The sequence below is a fragment of the Melozone crissalis genome, unplaced genomic scaffold (assembly GCF_028551555.1).
Source record: "Melozone crissalis strain CALT ecotype California unplaced genomic scaffold, PUWL_Pcris_2 ptg000042l_1, whole genome shotgun sequence".
NCBI classification, from domain to species: domain Eukaryota; kingdom Metazoa; phylum Chordata; class Aves; order Passeriformes; family Passerellidae; genus Melozone; species Melozone crissalis.
Window position 1 is genome coordinate 55,830,167 of NW_026535820.1, and position 26,295 is coordinate 55,856,461.

At 49.9% G+C, this 26,295-nt stretch overlaps 1 protein-coding gene across 2 annotated transcripts; it reads right to left on the reverse strand.

Annotated features, from left to right (window-relative positions):
* Positions 1–853: 853 nt before the first annotated feature.
* On the reverse strand, positions 854–17,472 carry NRN1 (neuritin 1). Of its 2 annotated transcripts, none has more exons than XM_054284600.1 (6): positions 17,098–17,472; positions 12,890–13,034; positions 9,517–10,239; positions 4,195–4,316; positions 2,957–3,007; positions 854–2,621 (listed from the first exon to the last, which is right to left on the reverse strand). In XM_054284600.1, the coding sequence occupies exons 1-3, from the start codon at positions 17,150–17,152 to the stop codon at positions 10,008–10,010; spliced, it is 432 nt and encodes a 143-aa protein (XP_054140575.1). In that variant the 5' UTR covers positions 17,153–17,472; the 3' UTR covers positions 854–2,621; positions 2,957–3,007; positions 4,195–4,316; positions 9,517–10,007. The 2 variants fall into 2 exon arrangements, with proteins under 2 accessions (XP_054140575.1, XP_054140574.1); XM_054284599.1 differs by having other exon boundaries at positions 4,195–4,419.
* Between the last annotated feature and the right edge of the window lie 8,823 nt (positions 17,473–26,295).

Below are 26,295 nucleotides of genomic sequence, written 5' to 3' on the forward strand. Positions count from 1 at the left end.
TGATTTTGTATCTGGTGGCATACACCAAGTTCAAGGTTAATAGGAAAATTGTAGACAGGATGCAGCTGGGAGTCTTCAGGGGGCCATCCTCTCCTGGTGTCTGCTCCAGTGCAGCAGGGGATCACTATCCTATCAAAACCAATCCCCCAGTAAAATTACACCCTTTAGTAAAGCCTGCTCAAGTTGCCTTCCAGTGATCTTTGTCTGATGGCAATGCTGGCACTGACTGGATTATGCTTGATTAAGTAGGATTAAGTACAATTTTGAATGTTGCACGCTAATTGGTTGATACGCCTTGTATGAATTTTTAATCAGGTATCACTTATCCTATATTAAAATCCCTACTATAAACTCTTCATATGTAATATGTACTCATGAATCTAGAAGGCACCAAGTGGAAAGAGTTTGGGAACTTGAGTGCTGAATGATATGAATTATAACTTGACAGCAACGCGATGAAAAGGTAAAGGAGGAGAGCACAGGAGGATGGCTGAGGAATAGGAAGCCTTTTCCCAGAGAATACGGCATAAAAAGTTCACCCCTGAAAGGCTGTGAGAAAAAGAGGACTGGTGAAAGGGCCAGATGAAAGGGACTGCCTCAGCAGTCCTGAAGTAATTTTAAGTGAAAGGCTACAAGCAAAAAAAGCCCCCTAAAAATTAGAAAACTTTTAGGAGTAGGCCAGTACAAACAATTGCACTGTGCAATATTTGGATTTTGAATTATAATTACTGAAATTAAATATCAATTTATGTGGGTATGCACTATAACACTTCAGACAGCCTCAAACAATGTATGATAGCAAATAGAAGTGGGATGTCAGCTCCTTAATTTGTAAAGTAGAACCATAGAACCATTAAAGCTCACTTAAAGAATTTTATTCCATAAGATACAAGGACAGGAAAGGTTTCAGTGCAAAGAGGATAAGTGATAATAAATGCCCAGTAAAACCATGCATACATCTGCAGCTATTAAGACACACAGCAGCTTTTCTAAAATACAAATGTAGTACATGAAGTAACAAACCCTGCAGCAGCACCATGGAAAACTTTGGTCTGAAGGAGAGAGTGGGAAGAAGAGAATTCCCTTTGGGACAGGACACACCTCGCTTTAGATGCTGCAGGCATACAGGTTGCATGCTAATTGTGTCTGTGTCTTCCCCTAGTCCACAGGGAGGAACGAGTGTCACCAGAGACAATCCTTACCATAGAGATATCCATTCAGCATGCCAGGTGGTGAGATGAATCCAGGTCATTTCTTTCCCTTACCAATTTTCATGAGAGAGCTTTCCATCTCCTGGAGAATAATTTCTCCAGCATGTCTCCCCAAGGCTGGCCCTTTAAGTGTGTGAGAGCTCTGCAGCCACAAGGCAGCAATATTTTTCCCTTCAAAACACCTTCACTTTCCTCTCCCACCTCCCCTCTTTCCTCCTGGTGTTTAGGTCCTCTTTGCTAGCAGGATGGCTTTTTTTTTTCACCCCGTTGCTAGGTTGGTAGCCTAGTTTCCCAAGGAAAGGAAGCCTATGAGATCACATTGTCTGTGCAAGTGCCAGTCGGTCCCTCCTAAATAATTTTTGAGCCTGTGAACCAAGTTTGATCAAACTTGACAGGGGATAGAAGTCTCAAAGGTTTGAGCTGCCTACAAGTGCTGTAGAAGTAGGCAGGCAGAGGAGAAGAAATGCTGGGAGTGCATCCACTGCAGAAATATTACTTTATTATTAGACACCAGAGAGTCCACATCGAAGACAGTCATTACCACCGAACTCCATGGGAGATACAATTTCACAGATTCAGCAGCTCACACGATGACTTGGTTAATATGAGCATGAGCAAAATGTTCTTCTCCCCTTCTTCTAGAGCACAAGGCTTCCGGTTGCAGAGCAGCAGGGGAGAGTGCAGAAATGACAGGCTGGTAGAGTGAATTCCGAGCTAATTGCTGCTCCTTCTCATGCCACTCCTCGTGTGGAACTCGACTTCCCTGTGACTCCGGTGCCCCCATTTGCATGATCCGGCTCACACAAAGGATGAAATTGCACGGACTAAAGTGAGCAGAGCAAGTCCTGAATTGCCGTGGGCTCTGCTGAGGAGGGTGAAGCTGCCTCATAATGGGCCGTGGTTTCTAAGGGCAGCTCCATGATGAAGCACCCAGCTCGTCCAGATCTGTGCTCCCGGCGCTCGTCGGCGTTGCAGTTGCTAACAAAGATCCATTTACCACGAGTGTGAGCTGGAACATAGAGCTGAGGACCAGCAAAAGCTGTGAGCTGTGCCTGGTGCGTGGGCTGGCTCTCGTTTGTTCCTGCTGTGGCTTTTCCTAGAAGTCAGACGCCCCAGGACTGCCTGACTACTGAGCCTAAACAAAACCCTCACAGTTCCTTGTTAACACTTGCTAGGGAGAAAAACAAGCTATTTGCACAGGTGGGATTCAAAGAGAAGTGGAAATCACTCGTCTTACAGAAAAAAAGAAATATGACCCACTAACCACAGCTGACATTAAAATAAAAACTGGGGAGTTGTGCAACTTTTTGTGTTCAGTGAAATATTGATGTTTTCTTCTTCTCATAAGCCTTCTAAGTATTGATGTGCCAGATATCTGATTTAGGTCGAGAGAGTGCAAATCACCAGCACCTAAAGAAAATGGAGGGAAGGTAATTAAATGAACTTCTGGTGCACAGCAAAACAGCGGGCTTGTGAGCAGTGAGTGACAATGCTGAAAACGGACTGGGATCTTGCAAGCAGGACAGATATTGCAACCTGCCCTGGACAGTCCAACCAAGGGCACAGGCTGAAATTCACAGCCTGGAATGCTGCAGCACAGCACCTGCGTGAGGCTGGGCTGCTACAACCTTCTGTAAGATGAGGTTTCTTCAGAGAGGGATGGGAGCCACAACTCTCCTGCGCCCAGGGCTGGATGTTTTCTGTTACACAACAGACCTGTGAAGCGACACGGGAGCATCCTTTACCTATTATTTGTTGCTGTCATTTCAATCCAGGCGTTTTTCTTCTGATGAAAGCTAAAAGGTAAAATAAAATTTTTGCAATTAATAAAGCCTATCTCCTAATGTAGCATTTCCCATAAATCTCAAAGATCTGAAAGTGCTGCTCCCATTTAATGGGCACTAGGAGTAAGGGTGAAGGAGACCAAGTGAAATGTCTTGGCAACAGAAAAAAAACAAGTATTGCATCATGGCTCTAGTAAAAGGGACAAGGGCACCTATTAAGCCTCAATAAACAGCAAAGCTTAGGACAATTTTCTGACATATTGGATCCTTCAATGAGGCATTGTGAAACTAATGTGACCAATGTTCCATGCTAACAAAATATGTTCTGTATTTTTCATCTGACAACATAATTTAAGGATTTGTTAGAATATGGGAAACAAAATGAGGCAGCGCCTTTACAGGAATCCTTCCTTTGCAAAAGGCAGCTCGTGCCAGAGGACTGGAAAATTGAAAGTGCCCCGGGGGAACAGAGGAATGGATAAAAACTCTTACACTACCCAGTCAAAATAAAATGCATTAAAAGAAGCATAAATACCAAACTGACCATTTACTGCAAAACTTCTTGCACTTAAGGTACTACAATGGTCAGAAGTGCTACTATTAGAAGTCCTGACAAAGAGAGACTATACTAGACACATGGTTTGACTCTTGAAGGGGTGCATTTGGCAGAATTAGACCGTGTGCATAGCTGTATCTGAAGGAAACTTACTGACAGCCACTGCAGGAAAATAGGTGTTTTAAGGGGATAAATCTGATAAAACAACTCCTATCGCTATCAGTGATTGTTTCTTTCTTGTGGTTACTAATGGTTTTTTTGGTTGGTTACTTGGTTTTTACTTTTGTTGACTGAGGTTCTGAGGTTTTCATTTGCTGCCTTGGGGAGCATCAGTTTGAATACCCGGTAGTTTCCAAAGTGTTAAAGAAATTGGTGGTATTAAAGTGGCATTAAAGGATGCACTGCCCATCCACTCTTGAGGCTGCTTCCTGGCAAAAAAAAACTGCTCTGCAGATTTGATCTCTGCTGCTTGAGAAATCTAGTGAGTTTTTCACAGTACTTAATAAATAAATTGATATCCTGGACAAGAAATGTGAAAGTGCAAAGCACAATGCACACACAAAGCTCTTTGTACTTTGGTGGCATGAGCCTGGAGTTCATATTGGGATAACATAAGGTAAAACTGAGCGTTCAAAATCCTTACCTAGGCAGAATCCACATTGACTTCAGGGGATACATTTCCCAGAGAATGGCTGTGTAAAGAAGGTCAGGATTAGTTGTTGGTCCCCTGCAGCAATGTTGTTTCTCTGAAGAGACTTCCAGCACCTGTGATCAGGGATTTATTACTGCTGGTGAGTACCAGCAATCAGGTGTTGGTCAGTCTCACCTTGACCTTCAGGAGGCTGTTTCCATCTTTTCTTCATATCAGCTTTGGAGATAAGCAAACAAAGAAACAAAATAAAACAAACAGTACAGCCTAAAAAGCTAAGGCACAAGCCGCAGGCTGGGTTTCTGAGAATTTCATCCATTTAAACCTATTTCTTCAGTACCTCCTGAAAGGCAAAGTCTGTGCCAGCACAGTCTGCCCATTTGTTAGCAACCCATAGTTCAGGAGCATGGGGCTTTGAGCAAAATCTTCAAACACAGACCCACCGTGGGGATTTGGGGAGAAAGGAACAGCCAGTAACTCACCAGTAACAGTGCTGTGGTGCCTCTCCCAAATCATGTCCAGTTTCTCTTCTCACTGGTAGAACTGGGCAGCAGAAGGTCCTTAGCCCAAAGCAAATGAAAGCCCTTTCCTGCACTACCATTGTAATGGGCCCTGGGTTGAAACTCTCCCTCAAGAGAAGCTCCAAACAGCTGGAAACACATTTGCCAACAGTGCAATTGATCTTCAGCTGCCTTTAGCCTAAAGAAACTCTTTCAGACATCTAAAATCGCATCTGATTTCATAACAGACTCCTCTGCAATCCCCACCACTTTGCCTCCTCTCAACCCTGCCCAAAAAAACCCCAAGACCTAAACCAAAAAAAGCCCACCCAAACCCACTCGTGATGAAGAATGAAGTGGCTCAGAAGAATAAGCTGATTTGACACCTCCTCCTGCAAGTCCTGCCAGCCAACTCCTGCAACAGCCTTGCTCTGCAGCACCCTGCTAGCAGGATCTGCAGCTCAGGCAGGGGAGAGGGAGCGGTGGAGGAGGGAGGGGGGAAGGCACAGAGGCTGCTCTCACAGAAAGCCAGGGCTATTCCTGCTGCCCGCCCTGGAGGCACCACCTCTGCATCAGGCAGGACTATCAGAGGGAGAATCTGGCTTTCTGGATTTAACAAGCTCACTTTTCCTTTAATTGGGGCCCTCAGGCACTACTGTAGTCCACCTAATGGCACTAATCATTAATGAATCTGCTTGGTGAATAGAAAGGCTGAACTGCTCTCTCTCTCCTTAGGTTGTCAGCCCTTCTCACAGAACTTAGTGGGTTTCACTGGGCAGGACAGCAACTGCACAGATTTTAAAAGGACCCTGGAGAGGAAGAGGGCTGGAAGAGCCACAGATCCATTCATCCCTAGACTGTGCAAATGAGCCAAGGACCGACAGTAACCGGCTGCTTCCTCTGAGATGTAGATATGGGCACCAAAGGTCCTGTCAGAAATGGATACTGCACCTTATTTCATATCATGCCTCCCTGCTCCCTCCACAAGCACCAACCAGTTTGCTCTCACTACCACTCAGATTTTTCCTCAGTTTTGTGTGTCCTGGCTCAAGCCTTTGCTCCCAGCACAGGCCCATTCCGTGTCCCTGTCACAGCTTTTGAACAGATGGGAAAAGGTCTTTTTTTTTTTTTTTTTTCTCTTCCTTTTTTTTCTTTCCCCTTACAGCAAAAATAATCAACCCGCACCAGCTCAGCGCAGCGCCGGCGGGGTCTCGCCGTGTCTGAGGGCAGCCCGGGCCGGGCCGAGGTGCCGCTCTCCCTGCAGGGCTCGGCCCGGCTGCTAACGGGGAGAGGCAGGGAGGCAGCAGGAGAGCAGGGAGGCAGCAGGAGAGGCAGGGAGGCAGCAGGAGAGGCAGGGAGGCAGCAGGAGAGCAGGGAGGCGGCAGGAGAGCAGGGAGGCGGCAGGAGAGGCAGGGAGGCAGCAGGAGAGCAGGAAGGCGGCAGGAGAGGCAGGGAGGCAGCAGGAGAGCAGGCAGGCGGCAGGAGAGCAGCCGCAGGCCAGGCCGGGTGCATCCAGCGCTGCCGGGGAGGAAGGAGCCAGCGCTGTGCAGCCCTCCGGGGACTGCGGGGCTGCGGTTGCTCAGTCGGAGCTGGGAATAGGAATTAGGGCAGGCAGAGCCGCAATGGCTGCAACTCTTCCTGATTATCCAGCCAGCTAGAAATGCACTGGGTTGCCTTTTGTTTCAGCTGCGGGTTTTTTCCCTGTTGATCTGCATTTATGTTTTGTTTTGTTGGGGTTTTTTTTCCCTTTATGCATGCGTGTGTGCGCATTTTCTTTTAAGCGGGAGAGATAATTTTACTGTGCTCACTGTCAAGGTTTAAACGCCCTTCTGTTGCGTTTTTCCCCTCTCCAGTTCACCATCTCAAGGGAGTTAGGAAGGGATGTTCGAGGCTTGAGCCTCTTCCAGCTCTCGCTCCAGCAGCCGCTGCCCGGGGCAGCGGGACCGGCCTGGCAAGCGGCAGCGCAGCCTTTCCCGCAGCCTCTACAAACCCTACAGGTGCAAGGCGGCGGGAGGCAAGGCCAGTACACTCAGTCCTTTTCTGGGACTTGGCGGAGGGCTCGCGTTTCCTTGCCCACACAACATGGCAAGGCAGAGCAACCATCCATCCCTGCGGCGGAGAAAATTAAATACGTAAAATCAACCATGGCGCTCAGAAATGGCCCTTGAAAGGAGCAGAAAAGGGAACAACCAGTGCCCGGCGCATTGGGGGGCTCTTATAAAATGGAGGGGCGGGAGGGAAGGGGGAGTTTGTTGGTTGCTCGCGCTCCCCGAAAAAAGGCACGGAGCAGCCGGCGGGAAGCGCCTCGCTCGCCGGCGTGTCCGGGGGAGCTGAGCCGGCGGGACCGGGCTTTGCTGCCCTCCCTGCCGCCTGTGCGGGAATCCCGGGCTGCAGTGCAGGCCGGCGCATCCCGGCTAGCCCGGCAGGCCTGTGCCCCGGGGGTGAGCGCCCGACAATTATTTGCCCCAAACAGGAGGAGACGGAAGGGAGGAAAGGGGCCCGGGAGCGACCACCGGGCACCCTCCCCACCCGCTCCGCTCTTTTTCACTGCTTTGCCGCCGTTTATTATTCCCCTCAACGGAGGGTTAATTGGGGGATGTGCTAATTACGGAGAGATTATTCATTAGTAATTGAACTTCACACGAAGATAACTCGAGTCCGCTAATGAGCTGGAAATCGCCCCCTTATTAGGGCGTTTCAGCTTTCTTCCGCGGGGTGAGGGGAAGCTGGCAGGTTCCCTTCCATCGTCCTGCGACGGACGGGCCCCGTCCGGCGGCCGGGGAGGCGGCGGGAGCGCCCCGGGGCCCGGCCGGGGTGCCGCAGGGCCGGGAGCGGAGCCCGGGCACCCCGGGGCCGAGCGGGGAGCGCTGCCCGCCGCCAACCGGGGCCCAGCGGGGTCACACAGCAAACTGCGGAGCCCCCGGCACCCCAGCAAGGGCTTCCTCTCCCCTCTCTCCTCGGCATCTGGCATTTCGTGCCACAGGAAACCGTAACAGCAGCGCCTGACCTCATGAATACAGAGATGTGCACAGAAAAATCAATTTAGGTCTAGATCCTCTGTGGGGAGGGAAAATAACCCATTTTAAATAACCATTTAAACAAAGCTCTGCTCTCCAGGGTTTTCCTTTTTCTTTGGTGGTGGTGGGGATTGAATCTAGAGGGAGGCCAAAGTAAAACGAAATTGAAGCAGACCTGTGTCTGCCGAAGCGAGGCTGGGCTCTGCAAAGCCCCCCCAACACACGCATAATGTATTTTATCATTAAAAAATCAACATTGCTTCCAGTGGTAAAGGCGCCTGGCTCCAGTTCCCGAGCACATTCGTTGCTGGGATTCAATCCGTTTGGGAAATGCAGATTGGCTTGCGACCCACTGTTTGATTTATGAACTGTTACATTTGCTATTGCTTACACATTACATTGCGGACCTTGGGAAAGGAGGGAGCAGGGAGAGGGGGCGAAGGAGAGACTCTGCCACCCCACACATTGGCAAAGTAGAGCGATCGCGCGCGCTACGGCTCCCGGCGGAATAAATCACCTCGCACCAACTCGTGGTCCCTACCTCCCCATCGCCCACTCGCCCACCCACCCACCCGCCCCCGATCGCCAGCTGGGCTCTCCTCTCATAAGCAAAAAGGACGTGTTCACTATTCGATGTGTATTTCTTTATAAAGCCATCAGGCGTCTATAAATAGCCGAGGTTAGAGCAGCTTCTGCTGCGAAATCAATACCCCGTCCCCCCTTCCCCTTGCTCCTTCGGCTGAGCTGCCTTATTAATTATGAAAGGGCTCCTCTGGCCCCGGCTCCGCAGCCTCCTCCTCCTCCTCCCCCTCCGTGGCGGCGCTGCCTTCCCTCCCCGGGCCGGGGCTGGCAGCGCTCCGCGCCCGCGGGAGATGCGCGCCCCCGCTGCCCCCGGAACGCGCGGCTGCTGCTGCTGCGCCTCCCGCTTCGGGACAGGAGGAGGAGGAGGGTGGGAGGGTTTACAGAGCATTTATAAGGAGCAAAAGAAAGGGGGAAATAAAAAGAGAGAGAAAAAACAAACCAAAACAAAAAAGAGAGAGAGAGAAAGGCTTCGACTAAGCGATTGAGGAGCCCTGTCCTTGTTTGAACTGAAATTGCCGTGCTCGTCAAGGGATGGGTTCAAGATTTAGACTTCCTTGCCTTAATAGCCCTGTCCTTTCCAAGATACTCTAGGTATATTTTATAAAAAGGACGACACCCTCATTTCAAACAATAATTTTTATTTTATACTTCTGTCTATACTTTGTAGCAAATCTTTTTTTGTTATTTTTTGCTGAATTGACTTTATAATAAACTTTTGTTTAAATTACATTTTTCTTCTCTTTTAAAATCAAGGCTCTTTTTTTTTTCAAAATCATTTTGCTGTTGTTATTTTTTTTCCTTTAGGTTTACATTTAAGCCCCCTTTTTGTGATTTCTACGGTTGGATATTCAGGTATTTTACTGTTATGTGTAACATCTAAAACAAAGAGGAGGAAAAAATTAAAGGCAGTGAATTCGGAAAGATGCCTTCGAACAGCAAGTAAAGATAAACTCTCAGAGATGTTAGCAGCATTCCTTCATTCCTCCGGGCATTTAGATACATCTTTCTTTCTCTCGCTCCTTCCTTCCTTAGCTGTTCGTTTTCCCTCTCTTTCTCTCCCTCTCTCGCTCTCTTTTCCCCTTGAGGAAAAAATGTTCTTTTTAATATATTTTTAAATTTTTTTTCCAGTGGAATGACCAAAAAAAAAACAAGCGACTGTGGAGGAAAGATGAGAGATTGTGAATTATTCACCATATGCTTCACACGTGGACATCTACCTTGGATTTCTCGCCAGTGCCTTTTCCTGTCTGCGGTTTTTGTTCTCGCCTCGCACACTGCCGCATTTTAGCGGAGCCCGTGGCTCGCCGGGAGGTGCCCGGCCGGCTACAGCCTTAGCAGTGGGTGGCCCAGAGCCGTTCCTGAGATTGCGTTTGCACAACGAGGGCTCGAGTTAGTTTCTTTATATTTTTTTCTCTATTTTTGATTCGAAGCGATAGTAAAGCTGAGGTCCGATTTGGGCTGCGCGCCGCTGCCTGTTTGGTAAGATTTGGCAAATAAAACACAAAAAAAAAAGAGGAAAAAAAAAAAAAAAGGGAGAACGCTTCCACAGTCCTACATGGATGTTTCACCATCATCAGCCACCACCACCACCACCATCATCATCATCATCAACCACAGAAAAGCACAACGTCCCCAAAGCAACGGATGGACACTTCCTCTATAGATCCAGCACATGGAGAGGGTGTGGGTGTGAGTGTGCTCCTCGCCCCTAGAAAGGCAGCCAGGTCACTAGGGCGGCCCACAGAGCCGCCAGCAGCAGGGGCAGGGCCGGCCGCAGCAGGGACGGCGCCGCGCCGCTGCCGCCTCCGCACAGTTCAAATAAGCTGCCTTGGAAATCGAGGTTTTTGGATTCCCGTCTCAATTTCTCCCAGAGGTCTGTCGCTCCTTCCTGGCAATCGGTGAGCGCTGTGAGGGTGCAGGCGTGGAAATCATCCCAGTACCTGCAGGGAGGGAGAGCAGCCGGCGTCAGAAGAGGCAGGCACCCACCTTCCCGGGGCGGGGGCCGCCCCTCGGGCCCGCCGCCCCCTCCTCCCGTGCCGCCCCAGCCGGGCATGCCTGCCAGGGAGGCCGGGCCGGCGGGGAGGAGCCGCTGGATCGGATCGGGATTCGGGGTCCCCCCCATCCCAACCCCGCCCTCGGCGCCAGCCCTTCGGGGCGCTGCCACAATCGCTCTGCCGGGCCCCTGGCGGAGGGGACCCTGCCTGGCGGGAGGAGGGGACATGTCCCCCCCGCTGCCAGGGCCAGCCCCGGGACCCGCGGGCTCCCCCCGGGGCTCCTCCTCACCGCTGGGAGCGGGCTGGGGAGATGCGGATGGGAAAGGGACCTTTGGGGAGCGGCGGGCAGGAACCCTCGGGAGGGGTTCCCCGGGGCGGGGAAAGGCCCTTACTGCGGGAAAAGCTCAAGGGGGAAGAGAAGGAGAAGCAGGAAGGGTAGGAGAAGGAAGAGGGAGCATCTTCCTCTTCTGGGCGCCTCCCACCGACCCGCAGCGGGGCAGCGGGAGCGACCCCTGGTCCGGGGTCTATAGGCAGGGAAGAGATTCCATTTCATAGGATAATTTCCAGCTGTTCGCACAAATTTTCCTTTTTGGTTTTTTTTTTTTTTTTTTTTTTTTTTTCCAATTCTTTCTTCTCTGGGACTGGAGGCGTTTGTCCCCGGGCAGGCACCCGCCGTCCCATGGGCAGTACTGGAGGATCTTCCCTCTCCACGTCTGAGTTATCGAAAATCACCCCAAATCCGCCTTCTATTCCCCCCACGCCTCAAGGCAGGCGTCTGCGAAACTGGGTCTTGATTTTCTTCCTTTTCCTTTTTTTTTTTTCCCCCCAAAGTAGTCCCGCTGCCTCTAATTTATGAGCACTCTAAGCTGGTTGTAGACTCCCAATGTTTGCTACATTTGTAATAAATAATGAGATACTGAGAAGCCAGAGTCTGAGAGTGTGTCTCTCCTGCAGTATTTCTGCTGTAATTGCATCTCCCAAAGGAAAATTAAATCTTTCACCATCTTCTTTCAATACACATCCCAGCACAGGGTGAAGGCAATCGGATGGTGGGAGGTGGTCGGGAAAAGGGTCTTTCTTGGAAAAGAGTTATTTTTAGAGATCAGGATCACATCTGGTCTGGCACTCGAGGGCACAAGATACCAAATCAGGGCACTGCTGCCCTCGGGTATTTATTTCTGTTGCAGGACACAAAGTAAACCGCAGCCCAGCATTTACAGAGAGGTGCCAGCCTTCTGAGGTGTTTGACTCAGAAATCTCTAGGTAGAGAGAGAGGAGTGTTACAGAGTCTCTTCACCCTTCTTTCTCCTTTTCCTTTTCCTTTTCCTTTCCTTTCCTTTTCCTTTCCTTTCCTTTCCTTTCCTTTCCTTTCCTTTCCTTTCCTTTCCTTTCCTTTCCTTTCCTTTCCTTTCCTTTCCTTTCCTTTCCTTTCCTTTCCTTTCCTTTCCTTTCCTTTCCTTTCCTTTCCTTTCCTTTCCTTTCCTTTCCTTTCCCTCTCACCTTCCCACTTCATGTCTTTTGTTTCCTGATTTTTGCGGAGCAAAATAAAAACCCAAAGCTATTCCAAACTTATTTACGTCTAAAGATACTATCTCGTTTCCAAATATTTACTTTTTTGTTTTGTTTTGTTTTTGGTTGTTTTTTTTTTTAGAAGGGGGGGATTTTGCACCGAGAAGCGGGGGAAACACCCTGTGCTGCAACCGCTCTATTTTTTTTTTCAAAAAAATTTTTTTTTTAATGTGTGGTTTGGTTTGGGTTTTTTTGTTTTGTTGTTTTGTGGCGGTTTTTTCCTTTTTCCTCCCAGACATATCGAAAATGGTCGTGTTCTCCTGCCTGTGCGGGACGCGAGGATTTTGCGAGGCGAGCTCTTTTTCTCCTCTTAACATTTTTGTTGCTGTTGTTGTTATTGCTTTTATCATTGTTATTACTATTATTACTATTATTATTTTACTCCCCTTTATCGTTGCCCTTTCCTTCTTGTCCCTTCTGGGAGCAAATGGGTTTTCCCGGGGCCATGGAGGTGGCGGAAGAGAGCTGGCACTGGGACGGCCGCCTGTCTGCCGCTGGGCGATTCATATCGTGACAGGGCTCTTCCCTTTTTAATTACGTTTTGTTTTCCGAGGAGCCGCCCCCCCAGCGCCAGGGTGGGCAGCGGTGAGCGTGTCCCACAGGCAGCAACAGGGAAAGGGATAACGATGCCGGGGCAGCTAATGTCAGCACCCCAGTGCAGATCGGGGGAAGGGAAAGAATATGAAAGAGGAGCTAAGTAGGGAAAAAAAAAAAAACAACCCAAAAACCAAAAAAACAACCAAGAAAACAAAATAAAACACCTGTGATTCACGGAGGCAAAAAAAAAAAAAAAAAAAAAGGCGTTGTAAAAATTCCCGCCAGACTTCGCTGTTCCCCAAGCCCGGCCTGTCCCCGTGTCCCCGTGGCAGTGAGCTTGAGGGACCCTGGAGCTGAGATTCCAACCCCAAAGCGCAACCCCCGCGTTTCTTGTGTTCCTTCCCGCCGCCATCCGGCCTCGCCCCCCTCGCCCAGCCCCGGGTGACCCCATTCCACCCCCGTGGCCCCGAAGAAGAGAGGAAAGACCTACGCGCAGATCGTTTGCAGATTTCTCTTGTCGTCCAGGTCCTGCGGGTAGTTGGCCATGTTATCGCCCAGCCGCAGCAAACAATCCGAGAAGCCCCTAAAGACCGCATCGCACCGCCCCGCCGCTCTCACCGCCTGCGCCAGGTACGCTGCGGGGGCAGGGGCACAGGTCAGCGCCGCCGCCCCCAGCCCCGCTCGCCGCTGCCCCCTCCGCCCCGCCCGCCCCCAGCCCGGCCGAAAGCGCGACCTGGGGCAGCGCAGGGCGCTGGGACCGAGCCGGGCTCGCCATCGGCAGCTCGAGGAGGTGAGCCAGGGGCTCCTCGCCCTTTGCTTTTTTAGTACAGGAGGGTTCGGTGTCTGTGGATTAGCGACGCTGCTTTCATTATTTTTTTTTCCTATTTTTCCCTCCATTTTTTTCTCTAAGGGGAGAGGAGGAGGGGAGGTGAAGATGCGCTGCCTGCTTCTCCCCGGACTTGATCCTTTGTTAGAAAATTCCTCCTGGAAGCAGCAGGAGCGTTTCTCCCTACAAACGCAGGCGCACGCACACGCACACGCTCCCTATCGCCCAGGTCGCTGGGCAAACACCGTGCAAGGCGCAGCGGGAAAAAAAATTAAATTAAAAATAGTAATAATAATAAAAAAATCACTAGAAAGAGCTGCGATGGAGACACTCAAAGAAGGGACCGCGACATCACGGAGAGAGCTGCGGGGGTGCCCACTCGGCCGTGCCTGTGCTGGGGGCGCAGGGCGGGACCGGGCTGGGGTGAGCCCCGCTCCCCCAAACCTGCCGGGCAGCGCAGGCACCCCCGGGACGGCTCTGGCCAAGGGCATTCTGTTCAGCACAATATCAACCAACACAAGAACAACCGCCTGCGAACGCGGGAGGAAAATGAGTTACGGGCTCCTCCTGCGTGCCCCGAGAGGGCGCGGCACGGCACGGCACGGCGCGGGACATGGGACCCGCGGCAGGCCCGTGTCCCCGCACGGCATCCCGCACACGGGGTACCCGGGCACGGCGAGGCGCTGGCTGCCCGTGGCGGGAGCTGGGGACGTCGCGCTGTCCCTGGGCCCGGGAATGTCGCTGCGGCCGGCGGGGGCGGGAAGGGCTTCCCCCGTCCCTTGAGGAGGAGCCCCTTACCGCCCACACCGTGTCCCCAGGGAACGGCTGCGACACCGCAGGGGTGTGTGCGTGTGTTCCCTGGCCGGGTACGGGTTACAAGCTAAATGGCTGACTCCAAAAGAGACTGTTTCAACCCAAATCCTCCTCTTGCCGTTTGATTCATCGCTAACATGACTAGGTGGCCACTCCCCTCTACACACACACACGCACACACACACACACACACACCAGCACCAGCCGCCACATCAAACCCCCAGCAGGCTCCAGACATTGGCTACGATGGGGGGAAAAAAAATAGGAAAAAAAAAAAAAAAAAAGAAGGCAGGCAAACAAATAGAGAAGAATCGAAGACCATCCCGAGGGTAAATCCATGTCCTATAAAACCCGCGCCATCTCGCTCCAGCAGCTACAGCCGAGGGGGAGTTGTCACGAATTTCTGCAAAAAAGTGTCGGGCTGTGCTGAGAATCCGGGGTTCGGAGAGGAGCCCTGCCCCAGGCTGGGGCCGGGGGGGTGGCGGGGTCACGTTTGGGACCAGCGCTGAGCCGAGCGTCCCTCGCCCCCGAGGGGCAGCCTGGCCCTGCCTGCCCGTGCCGCTGCCTCCGCACGGGGTATCCCCGGTTCCAAGCCGCCCCAAACCCCGCCAATAAATTAAAAAAAAAAAAAAAAAAAAAAAAAGGAAGGGAGGGAGGGAGGGAGGAAAAAAGGAAAAAAGCAAAAGCAGATAGACACGGTTCCTGTCTGGTTCAAAGACAACGGGATTTTTCATGAACTAGGTCGCTTGTGCCTTGCCGTTGCCACGACCTTCCAGAGCCCGCACCCATGCAAAGACAGCAGCGTGTGCAGCAATGTGCAATGCAGCAGGACCGCAGGAGCCCTCCGTGACGGACCGGGCCCCCTCCCGAAAGACATTCCCCGTTCTCCCACTCCTGCGACTGGTCTATCCCTCCTGCCCCTTCCTTCCGCGGAGACTTAGCCCACCCCAGCCCCCCACTCGGTCATCTCCCAAAATGTCAGGGATTTCGGACAGCTCCAATCTCCTATACTTAAATCCCTTAAATCCCAAACAAACAAATAAATAAATAAATCCTCACACACACCCCCCGCCCGCCCCCCCCCTTTTTTTTTTCTTTTATTTTTTTTTTTAAGTCCCGGTGCATAGACATTTTGGGAACGAGCCGAGCATCCATTTCACACAAGCCTTTACCGGGGACGGGGCAAAGCCAGTGGCCCCTCGCAAACCCCACACCGGCAACCAGAAGCTGATTCCGGGGGTGGGGAGGTGCGGAGGAGATGGGGGGAAGGTTACCCTAAATACCGAAGGAGGAGCAGAGAGGAGAGGAGCTCTCCACGAGCTTCAAAGCTGTCCCCTTCCAGGGCACCGCAAAGCCGCCGCACCGCCACCATCCCCACGGTGTGCAGCAGCATTTGGGGGGAACTTTCCAAACCACTGCTCATGCTGATGCCAGCCCGGGAACGGCATTTCCCAGAGCCTCTAGCTGCCTTTTGAAATTTGAAATAAAATCCATCCTCGGCTGAACCAAATAAACACAACAGAAAGAAAATCTTCCTCCTCCTCCTCCAAATGAATGAACGAACACACAAACAAAAATTGCAAGGATTGCAATTAAGGATAACATCCAAATAAAACCTTCCCCCTTCTTTCTGTGACAGTACACAAACTGGCCTTGTGAAGTGTTCAACCTTATTTTAAATGGAATTGTAATACGAATGTAGGGGTTTGCATCATTTAACCACATTTCCCAGAGGTCAAAATTTCGCTGCACTATTTCTTCTTCCCCCCCACCCCCCCCATTAGATGAATAAATGTTCAAGGGTTTTTTTGCCTCCCTTTCTAATTCTCCCCTCCTTTTAAATTTTTTTTCCCTCTTCTTTCTTTGTTACCCATAAAATTCTGCAGAGGTTTTCTGGAGAGGAGTGTGACCGATCAAAAGGATCTCTAAATAGCAATGCCGAGCTTTTTTTTTTTTTTTTTTTTTTTTTTTTTTTTTTTTTAATTGTATCAGAATTCCTTTGCTGGAAAATATTTTCAAAGGGTTCTTCTCACCTGACAGTCTAGATAATAAAAGACGTGCTTTAATCCCCCTTTCATTTAAACCTTATTTTGGATCATGCTCGGGAATCTACATATCCGGTAGTAATCTTTAACATTTGCCTAGATAGGACCAAGGTGGTCATTAACTTGGAGATTGTTTAATGTCCTTAACTAAAAAAAAAATCTCATGAAAGAAACGTATAAAATGAACCCGAGAGCAAACCAACAAAAGCAACCAGCGAAAACCCCAAGATATTGAACAAAACCGGCAACAAGCACACAAAATACACACCGGCATGGAAAGAAACCTGGTCTATTTTAAGTTACAGCATATATAGAATTTTTTTGGACGTGCTCGGTTTTTGACAGGTCTTCTCCAAACACAAAATTAACGACTGGGCGGTGGGAGTCCGCGGTTTTTAAAAGTAATTTTTATTTGTTTAATCACTGCATTCGAGTTGATTATTTCCTTTAATTTAGTGATGGGTTTTCTTTGGTTTTAAGATGCTCTACAAATGGGAAAACGTTCTGGTTCCCAAAGGGAGACCTTCTCTTGTCCCCCTGATTTTCTGCAAAAAAACTTTCCAGCTAGATCTCTCGCAAGACGTTTTGTGCCCGTTCTAATTTCTCTGTCCCTCGGGAAGAGGAGGAAAATTTCTTAGCACCGGAGTCACCAAACTGTAAGAGGAAGGGAACGAAGGGGACATCCGAAACCCAGATACAAACGCGACCGAGAGAAAAGGAGGGAAAAGAAGGAAGAAGAGGCGGAGGGAAAATAAAAGGCGAAGTATGAGTGAGCATGCACCGCTTTAGGAAAACGAAAACCAAAAGTGGTTTACGAGAAACCAGACAGCGGCTCCCTTTCCTGCGGGCTCCCTTGCCCTGACAGCGTGCCGGAACGCGGAGCTGCTGCCGCGGCCGCGGAGGGAGCGCGGGGAGCGGGTCCCGCACGGACCGCGGGGTTATCCCGGCATTCCCGCATGCAGCAGCCGGGCTGGGGCGCGCACAACTTGACACGGAATTTGGCAGTCCACTTACCTATCTGTACAGCAAGGATCAGAGAAATATAACTGCCGTTCAACTTAAGTCCCATCCTACATTTAGTAAAACCATTTGCGGCTGCAGATCTTTAAATAGTTACTTTGGAGAACGTGGGGGAAAGCTGAAAAATAGACATTGCCAACAAGTTCCGAGCAGCGGAGGACTTTGCAGACAAGGGGGGGAGACAAGAGGAGAAGGAGAGGAAGAGGGAGGCAGCGGGAGAGGGCGAGGAAGGCTGGCTGGGAATGGTTCGCTCCATTAGGAGGGGGCGGAGGAAGTACAGCCTCACGCCCACCACCGGCCCTGACGTGGGGGGATGACACCGGCCGGGTTTTTTTCCCCCCTTCTTTTTTTTTTTTTTTTTTTTTTTAATAAATGTGCACCTTGGAAGAGGAGCGCCATTTATAGGCATCACAGGCTGGATTTACCCGCTCTCCCCGTGTCCCCCCGCCCCATAAATCGCCGAGAAATTCCCCCCCCCCGCTCCCCGCGTTCCTCCGGCCCCGTGTGGCGGCGATGGGGGCGGCGGCCGGGACCGTCCCCCCGGGGCGGGAGCGCTGCGGGGGCGGAGGGGACACACAGACGCAGACACACAGGCAGACACACAGACACGCAGGCGGAGGAGCCGCCCCCGGGGGTGGGGATAGCACGGCAGAGCCCCCCGCCCCCGGGGCCGCCCCGTCGGGGCTGGCTGGGCCGGCCCAGCGCTGCGCGGCGTGCGGGGCACACGGACGGCAGGGTCCCCTCCCCCCGCCCGCCCCTCCCCCACCATGACGTCACCCTCGGGATGAGGTTTGGGGGGAGCGGGGAAGGAGGGGGGCCGGTCTCTCTGGTCTCTCCCGGCCTTTCCGCCGGTGCTCCATCCCGGCGGCGGCGGCGGCCCGGCCGTGACACCGCACAGGGTGGCGTGGCCAGCGGGGTCACACGCGTGGCACAGCCCGGGGCATGGCGGTGGGGCTGCCCCGCGGCGGGGACCGTGGCACCCAGCCGTGGCACCCCATCCTCTGGGGACAGGCTGCAGGTGTGGTGGGGCGGCGTGCTCCGGTGAGCCCTGCCGGGGATCAGGCTCCTTCTGGGGATCTCCGGCACCCGGGCACCCTCCCGGGACCGTCCTCACGGCCATCCCCTCCAGCAGCACGAGAGGGACCCCAAGGTGCCAGCACGGGCTTCTCCCAGCGCAAAGTAATCAGATAATCAGACAAACCCCTGCAGCCGTGTCCCGTGGCTCTGGCACTGCGCAGCTTTCCCCCTGCCCAGCTCAGCCCTGACCTTCATCATCCACCCCAGGAGCCAGAGGGGGGCTCAGAGTGAAAGTTAGTGTTGGCTCCCATTCCTCCCAGTTCCCCCACCCTGCAGTCCCACCGTGCTGGCTCTGCTGCAGGGTCCTGCACCAGCTGTCGGTCCCTCTCTTTTACAAACCACTCGTGCCAATATTCAGACCTGAATGACAGAGAGACAGCAGCTGCCAGGCCGGGTACCCACGACTCCCATGGGCTGCAAATGCAGCCAGCCGGCAAGGAGAGGGAGTGCAGGGGGTTAAATGACATTGCAGCTAAGAGTAAAGGAGCTGGAGGGCAAGAGGGAAAGCTTCCTTGCCGAGAGCTCCATTCACAAAATAGTGCTGGTGAATGCCACTGCCTCCTTAGGTCTCCCTAATGTGTGCAGTGGCAGCCTGCATGGGCATCCCCTCAAAGCCACCATGAGCCCCCAAGCTCTGTTTCTCCAGCTCAAAGGCAAGGGCAATTTTGGGTAACTATGCCAGCCATCAGCTGGGCCCTGCAGATGAAAAACGCTGGTTTGCCACCTCTGTGCCTTGCCATAATTTCCTTTAGTTCCACCTTTTCTTCCTATTTATAGATTTCCACTATGGACAGAGAGAAGAAGAATTAGAGGGCAGAGCTGACTGAAAACTAATCTGAGGAATTAAAACAAAAAAAAAAAAAAAAAAAAAAAAAAAAGGTTCATTTTCAGCCAGCTCTGAGAGCCAGCTCAGCACGTGGGCACACGGCAGTGAATGAAGTGCAAGGCACAGGCCAGGGGCTGTGTCCCCTGGCAGCTTGCCCTTCCATTCACTCCACCATGAACCTGCAGCCCAGAGTAGGGCTGTCCTTTACACCCTCCTGAAGACATTGGCAATGTCAAGGGGGCAAAGGCTAAGCTCTGCACTGTGCACAAAATTCTCCTTCAAAGTAGCAAAAGTTTTGAGTTTAAGATGAAGCTGAGGCAAAACACTTTTACTCAGGTCTTTGCTGCTGTGGTGATAAGGGATTTTATAACGCATAAGAGAGATTGAAGCAGCTATCAAAATGTGGAGCCCTGTCCTTTTACCCAGAGGGATGGATTTGATAGCCCAAAAGACCTTTTATATCTCACAGTTGGTGCATTATCAGCATAAAAAAGGAAGAGGATGAAAGGAGTGTTGGTTGAGGTACATGGGCATAAACATTGGACTTTTCAGGTCTTGGCTGCTTGGCCATTGATGGCTGTGTTTGCTGCTTAGAAGGACAAGACACCTTTGCAGGAGCACCAGATTGCGGAGGCTGCAGCCAGAGGAATTTTTCATTTCACTTCTCTGCCCTACTGATAACTATATTGGTTTATTGATTTATTATTTCTTATAGATTTATAAACATATCTGCTAGGGTTTTGACTGTTCCTTTTTTTTTTCTGAAGGCAGACAAGCTATAGCTTCAGGTTAAAGGCTGGGCTGGCTCCAAGAAGCTTGTGTTGAATATTACACTCTGCAAATCTGCTTTGGAATTAACTTTGGGGCAGTTTCCAATGCACAATCAGGAAGAGTTTAATATCTGGCTTTTGATATGTCTATCACTGCCGAAATGACTGTAGCCTCTGGCAATCTGGCCACAAGTCTCATAAGAACAGGCATTTCTAGGGGATTTCTGGCCAAGCAACAACAAAAAGAGATCTCACAGCTTGAGGCATCAATTACAGAGGAGAAAAGGGTCTGGCCAAATTCCTCTAAATGTTCTTGACTTTTGTGGCAGTCCAGATCTGTCTGAAATTCAAGCCTGACTCCAGTCTTACCACCTTTCCTGCCCCAGGAAGGGGCCCACTGCACTATAGATTCTGAACAAAAGCCAGCAGTTTCTGCCCATCTCAAATAGCAGCACTCTCAGCTCTATCGGAGCCGGGGAGCAGGATGGAGTGGGGACAGTTGTTTATCAGACTGTCCTTTTTTTCCTTTATTTTTCCCCCAACCTGGTATTGGAAGGTGTCATGTTTTAGAAGGTGCTTGAATATCAGCCTGCCTCCAAGAGACATCAGTCTGTGCTTAAGGAGAGGAGTGTCTGACGGTGCCCGGCTCAGTTCCTGTCAGGACACTTTGCTCATCAGCACGATTTTGCCCTTGTTTTTAAGAAAAACCTCTCCACGCTGGCAGCAGCAGCAGGCTCGTGCTCCACTTGTGAGGGTTGGCTGCCACGTCCTGCCGTGGTGGGGGAGGCAGAGGGACAGAGCCCAGGGCTGCTGGCCAGACACAGCAGTGCCAGGGATAGGGACGGGCACGGCGTGGGCAGCTCCGTGTGCTGTGGGGATGCTTGGGTGGGCAGCCCTGCCCTGCTGCTGCTGCCAGGCACGGAGCAGTGTGCTGGGCAGGTGATTTAATTCCAGCCTAGCTCCACAGAAATTATCTGCCACAAGGGGACCCACCACGTTTAGAGGATGTGTTTTCTCATTTAGTTTTTGGCTGGCTGACTGTCATGGCTGAAACTCAAAAGAGGCAGCCGGCTCAAGGTAACAGAGAGATGCTTTCCCCAGCAAAGCTGTCTGTATCCCCACAAATTCTTTTTCCCTTCATCCCCTTTTTAAAATGCAAAATATCTCTTCAAACGGCTCACACCATGGGCTTTTTATTTCATGTTTTCAGGCTAGTAATAGGGATAAAACCTAAATCTTTGGTGCTGTCAGTCAGAGACTGATTTATTCTAAGCGTCGTCTCAGGTTGAAGGGGAGGGTCCAGCGATCACGGTGATATTTAAAAAGTCCCTCCCATGGGTGTTGAGCGATGCATTCGCTGTTAGCTCATCCTGCAGTAACACTGCCTCTACCAGGAGGTGACCGCTTGCTTTTTCTCTCCCTCACCATGAGCCAGAGACAGAGACCTGGCCCTGGAGAAGCTGATGGAAACGGGAGCCAGTGGCTTGTGCTCCCACCCTCCTGCCTCGGGGGTCTCCTGGGAAGCAGGGATGGGCTGAGGGACAGCCCCACAGTCCTGCACCTGCTGTCCTTGCTCCTGCTGTGGGTCCCAGTCCTTCCCTAGAGCAAGGCAGCCAGCCAGAAAAAGACATGCAAATATCAAACCTGGCTGATAAATGAATAGCCGTTCAAAGTATGATCCTCCAAGATTATATTTAAGCAGAAAAATGATGAGAACACACTGAAAATGTGACAGGTAGGATTAAAGAAATACCTTTTGCTAACAGCTGGAATTCTAAAGGGGTTTTTGGGTGGTCTTGTTCATTAGACACCTGGCTTCATTACTGGCTGGACATGTCTGACTTTAGCTAAGCATAAAAAATTAAAGTTATGCACCAGAATTTGCCCCACATCTCTATAGAAATTAGTACTTAAAAGGCACTTATCATTCACCAGGAAAATCATTGTCATTTCATGCTTGTGAAAATATATTTCTGAAATGTAAACTGTTGCTCTGGTTTCACATACAAAATCGGGAAAGAGAAAGTATATGGCTGAGTGGATGTAAAAGGGACATTATTGCTTGATACTAAATCTTTAAAAAAAATGAAAAATGCTGGTTAAGGTATTTGTAACCTATTTGAGACATTAAAAAAATATCTGATATGCACTTAGAAAGTGATTAGAATAATGGAAACTTCAGGCCCAGCTTCTGTGATTTTCAAAGGGGAATACCAGAATGCCAGGCTCCTCTATGTTCATTTGAAAAGCTCAGTCTCTGTGTTCATTCTTCAGTGCTTTCTTTCTTTTAAAAAGCAGCCTTCAAAAACCAAGGCATCACTTGACCATGATCAGCTCGAGCCAGCCAATCCAGGAAGGGAAGTGCTATCTCTTACAGAGAGAGCAGTGTTTGCATTTAGCTGCACTCCTCTGGGATGTATTTTTAGGAGGGTGCCTGTGCGTGCGCTCCAGGTGCTGCTCATGAGCGCGACCCCTTTCCATGGGATGGTGGCACTGGCTGTGCTGCCGAGCCCAGGCGAGCTGAGGGGAGGCATGCTGAGAGCCAGATGGAGTTCACACCCACCACAATTATGTTTGCAACACATGATCTGCTTAAGGTGCCTGCGGATGTTTCAAAAGAGTGGGGTGGCTTCACTAAAGCGGTCTCAGAAGAAAAGCAGTATCAGCTCCTGGCATCTTTACCACTGATATTTTCCTTCAAGAAGCAGAAGCCTAAAGCCAGTTTTTGGGGTTTTTTCATTCTGATGGCACGTGTAGTGAACTTTTGATTATAGGCTACAGGGAAGTATATAGACTTGGAAAATGGCTGTGTAAAGGCTTGTATGGCTGGATTTCCTGGCATCCAGAATTACTGTTGTCATGGAACACAGAACCATAGGACAAGTCAGATTGGAAGGGACCTCCAGAGGTCATCTGGTCCAACCTTGGATGGAAAAGGGAATCTAGGTGGGATTATGTAGCACCTTGTCCAGTCATGTCTTAGAAACCTCCAGTGCTGGGGAGTCCACCCCATCCTTTTGGAGGTTGTTCCAGAGGCTGCTTCCTTATGGTGAAATCTACACCACGTGTGGAATCGGAAGGTTTGTGATGAGCTGTAGGTAACGTGCCAGAGCTGCTGTTCCCTCTCTGACATCCTTAATAGACGCCTTGGCCCAGACACTTGTCATCCTGAGTGCCTGGTAATAACCTTGAGTGTAGTCCCATGGCGTTAAGATAATTCCAGCTTCTCTGGTTGCAAATGCCAATAACCAAATTCTGGATCTTGGTTCAGAACCAAACTTCAATTCCGGAGTAAACAGTGCCATTGTCAGAACAAAATCTGGGAGCATAAAGCCTATATCCTCAATATGTATCAATAACTAGTGTTAAAATTTGCTGACACATGAACATTTCCTGCTTCCATGGACATTGGCAGCACAACTTCTATTGACCACAGTGAGATGGGATGTGCCTCAGTGGGGTGATATTCTGATCCGCGTGTTTCTGCCATTGATTTATAGAGTATCTACTGCCACAGCAGCTATTAACCTTCAGTTACAGTAGGACTTCAATAACTGAAATACCACTCTGAGTTTTCTTTGTAACAGTCAATATGATTTGTTCTAGAAAAAAACCATAAATACATATTTAAAGAACAAACCTTATCAGATTTCCAGCTTTCATAGGAAGATATTGCTTCAAGATTTTTCTTCATCAGTCCTTAGTCATGAAAACCAAAATTCTTGGGGAACTTGGGGCTTTAGGGAGCAGGAAACCAATGTGTTAATTAATTGTGGGCTGATGAGAACATTGCTAGGACAGATGTTCAGCCACTCACACGGGCATTGCAAGAACTCCAAGTGAGATCTCACTTTCCCAGGAAGGATGAAATCTGGGAAGAAGAATGTATACAAAGATGAAAAGGGCTCTGTGACAAGGAAACACATTATGGGTCTGTACATTCATCAGCAGTCTGATTTGCAAAGATGCTGAGAACAGGCAACTTCTTCATCCCCCTTCTCTACCATTAGCTTCAGGAACCTATTTATGACACTGGAAACTGGGAAAGGTCAGAGATAAGTCCTGTGAATCTGAGTAGAAAGCTTCTTCCTGATGTGAGCTGCAAAGTGATTTCACAAAGGCATGACTTGAGCAGAGAAGCACACTTTCATTAAAGAACACCCTTCATCAGCAGCTGCATTTGGGCCACATTTGTTTTGTGCATGCCCCAGTTGGCACAATTAGCTCAAATATCACTGTCATGTGTCAGCTGCCATGCAGGTGATTGCAGCTGGAAAATCAGGAGAAGCTCCAAGCTGCTGTTCGTAGGTGCATAAGAGCCCCACACATCCAGGAGCCTCCTTGAGGACTTGTCTTGCTCCTGAGCATGATCTAGCAGTGCAATAAAGAGGCTGGGAAGGGATGTGGATGGCTGTGAATTAAGGTGTTTCATGCATCACTTATCCATTGCCATTAGCTTAAATGCACTCAGGACCTAAAACAAGCATGTTTGTGAGCACCAAAGACCTTTGCCTAGTAACATTAAGGAGTTACTTCTCTTTCTCATGTTGTTCTCTGCCTGTGCCATCCCTGATCATTCTCATCTTTGGGGTTTGTAACGAACAGTTTGCTCTGCCAGACGCTGGTGTTTTGGGGACTGAACCCCAAGGGCCTTGGACAAGCCCCTCCAGCTGGGGAGCAGGCAGTGGCCACTAAAGGCAGGCTGGGAAGAGGCAGGCTGCTGCAGTTTGTCTGTCCTGTCACTAGAGTGAGACATGCTCACAAGCATCCTGGTCTCCTCTTTTGGGAGGTGCTGAGCAGGCCTGTGGGGTGCCAGGGCAGGTGCTGGCATTGAGGGGGCACCCTGCTCCATGGTAGTCCTTGGCATCCTCAGCAGGCTGGGGCTTGGGATTAGAAACTCTCCAGGTTACCCATTCTTCTGCACAGACTTTTTTTTACAGCTGCCTCAGAATAGTGAAAGTGAGGCAGTTGGTGGGAGAGCCCCTAAAAATCCTTTGTCATGACCTCTTGATAGCCCCTGATTCCTGAGCTGTAGTCCAACAGAGTCCTCAGAATCTTTCTCTTGACTTCCAAAAGTCTTTGAGCCAGACCATCACACTGCTTAGCCTGAGCCAGGCCAAGTGGCACGATAGGTATTGCAGATATTTCTCATCCAGGCAGCAAGGAGAGCAAACTTTTTACTGAAGGGTAAAAAGACAGCAGTACTTCTGACATCTAAATAAAATGACTCATTGAGAAAACTGCCCTCTCTGCCCCCTGTGAAATGACCACCTGAAGACCCATGATTCAGACAACACATTTCAGAGGGTCCCATAAGGAGGTTTTTCTTCTTTCCCCTATTTTTTTCTTTTCCTCAGAGTGTGATGCCCTGCCAGTGAGTGACTTGTGCAGTCCAGACGGAGAACACAAGCTGTTAAAAGGTAGTGATTGCAGCACTGATCTCTTGCAGGCTCTGCAGTGTGAGGAGGTGGTTCTGAATCACAATGAACTTAATTGAACAAGAAATGGCATTGATTTTTCCTTTTCAGCCCTCCCCATTGCTCACAGCAAAGGTGCATTGAACCTTCTGCCCATGCCAAGCAGCAGAATTGCACAGCACAGTAGAATGGAGATTTTTTACTTTTGTCCTATAATTAGCATGTATTTATTTTTAAATAGGGTAAAACCCAAAGCTCTCTAGGCTTTGAATTGGCATCAGGGAAAAGCACTGCTGGTGCAGTATGAGTTTCAGGAGCCCAAGGAAGCAGGTTATGTGAGAAGCCATAGCTTGCTCCACACTCCCCTGGCCAAGAAATAATGTTGCTCTTGAGTCCATCTGGTTGTTAAAAGAACTAAAATGACACAATTGTCAAGCTGCTGAAGGGCTCCTGAAAGGTCATTTAATTTATTTTATTTTTTTAAGTTGGACAAATAAAAGTACATATGCTGCCTCTAATCTGCAGGGAAACAAGGAAGAAAAGCATCCCATACTCCACTTATTGAATCGTTGTTATTTTTTGCCCTGTTAAGCTTGTTAACACATAATTACATGTTTGAACAGCTAGTGACTTCCTACAGAATTTGTTAAACTTATCAGTGAACATCCCCAGGTGTTTACACTTACTTAGTAGTGTATGAAGTGCTTGTGAATTTTCCAGTGTCTCTCCAGCTAATTTTCCCAAAAGTATTTGGGAAATTCACTAGCAAACTCACTCCAGCAGCCTTAGTGCCCAGATCTCAGCTCCGGTATCATAACTTGGTTCCTTGCAATGCACAGCTTATTTGTTTTTGTTTTTGTGTTCGTGTTTGTTTTTTTTTTGGTTTTGGGTTTTGTTTTTGTTTTGGGTTTTTGTTTTCGGTTTTTGGGTTTTTTTTTTCTTGAGAGGAATTCTGCAGTTGAGATTTCCAGACTGAGCAGGGGAGGGAAGAATGGTTAAAGGAAATTTATAGGTTCGTGGATGCCATGTGTCACAGTGAGATCAGCTTCTACCCTTAATAAACGCATATTCCAGAAGCAGGTACTGGACAGCAGATCAGTTG

Excerpts from the sequence above, each read along its gene's own strand:
- NRN1 (XM_054284600.1), bottom strand. The coding sequence starts at position 17,152 with ATGGGACTTAAGTTGAACGGCAGTTATATTTCTCTGATCCTTGCTGTA. Across the intron at positions 13,035-17,097 it reads GATCCTTGCTGTACAGATAG|CGTACCTGGCGCAGGCGGTG; the intron begins GTAAGTGGACTG and ends CTGCCCCCGCAG. Across the intron at positions 10,240-12,889 it reads AATCTGCAAACGATCTGCGC|GTACTGGGATGATTTCCACG; the intron begins GTAGGTCTTTCC and ends CCCTCCCTGCAG.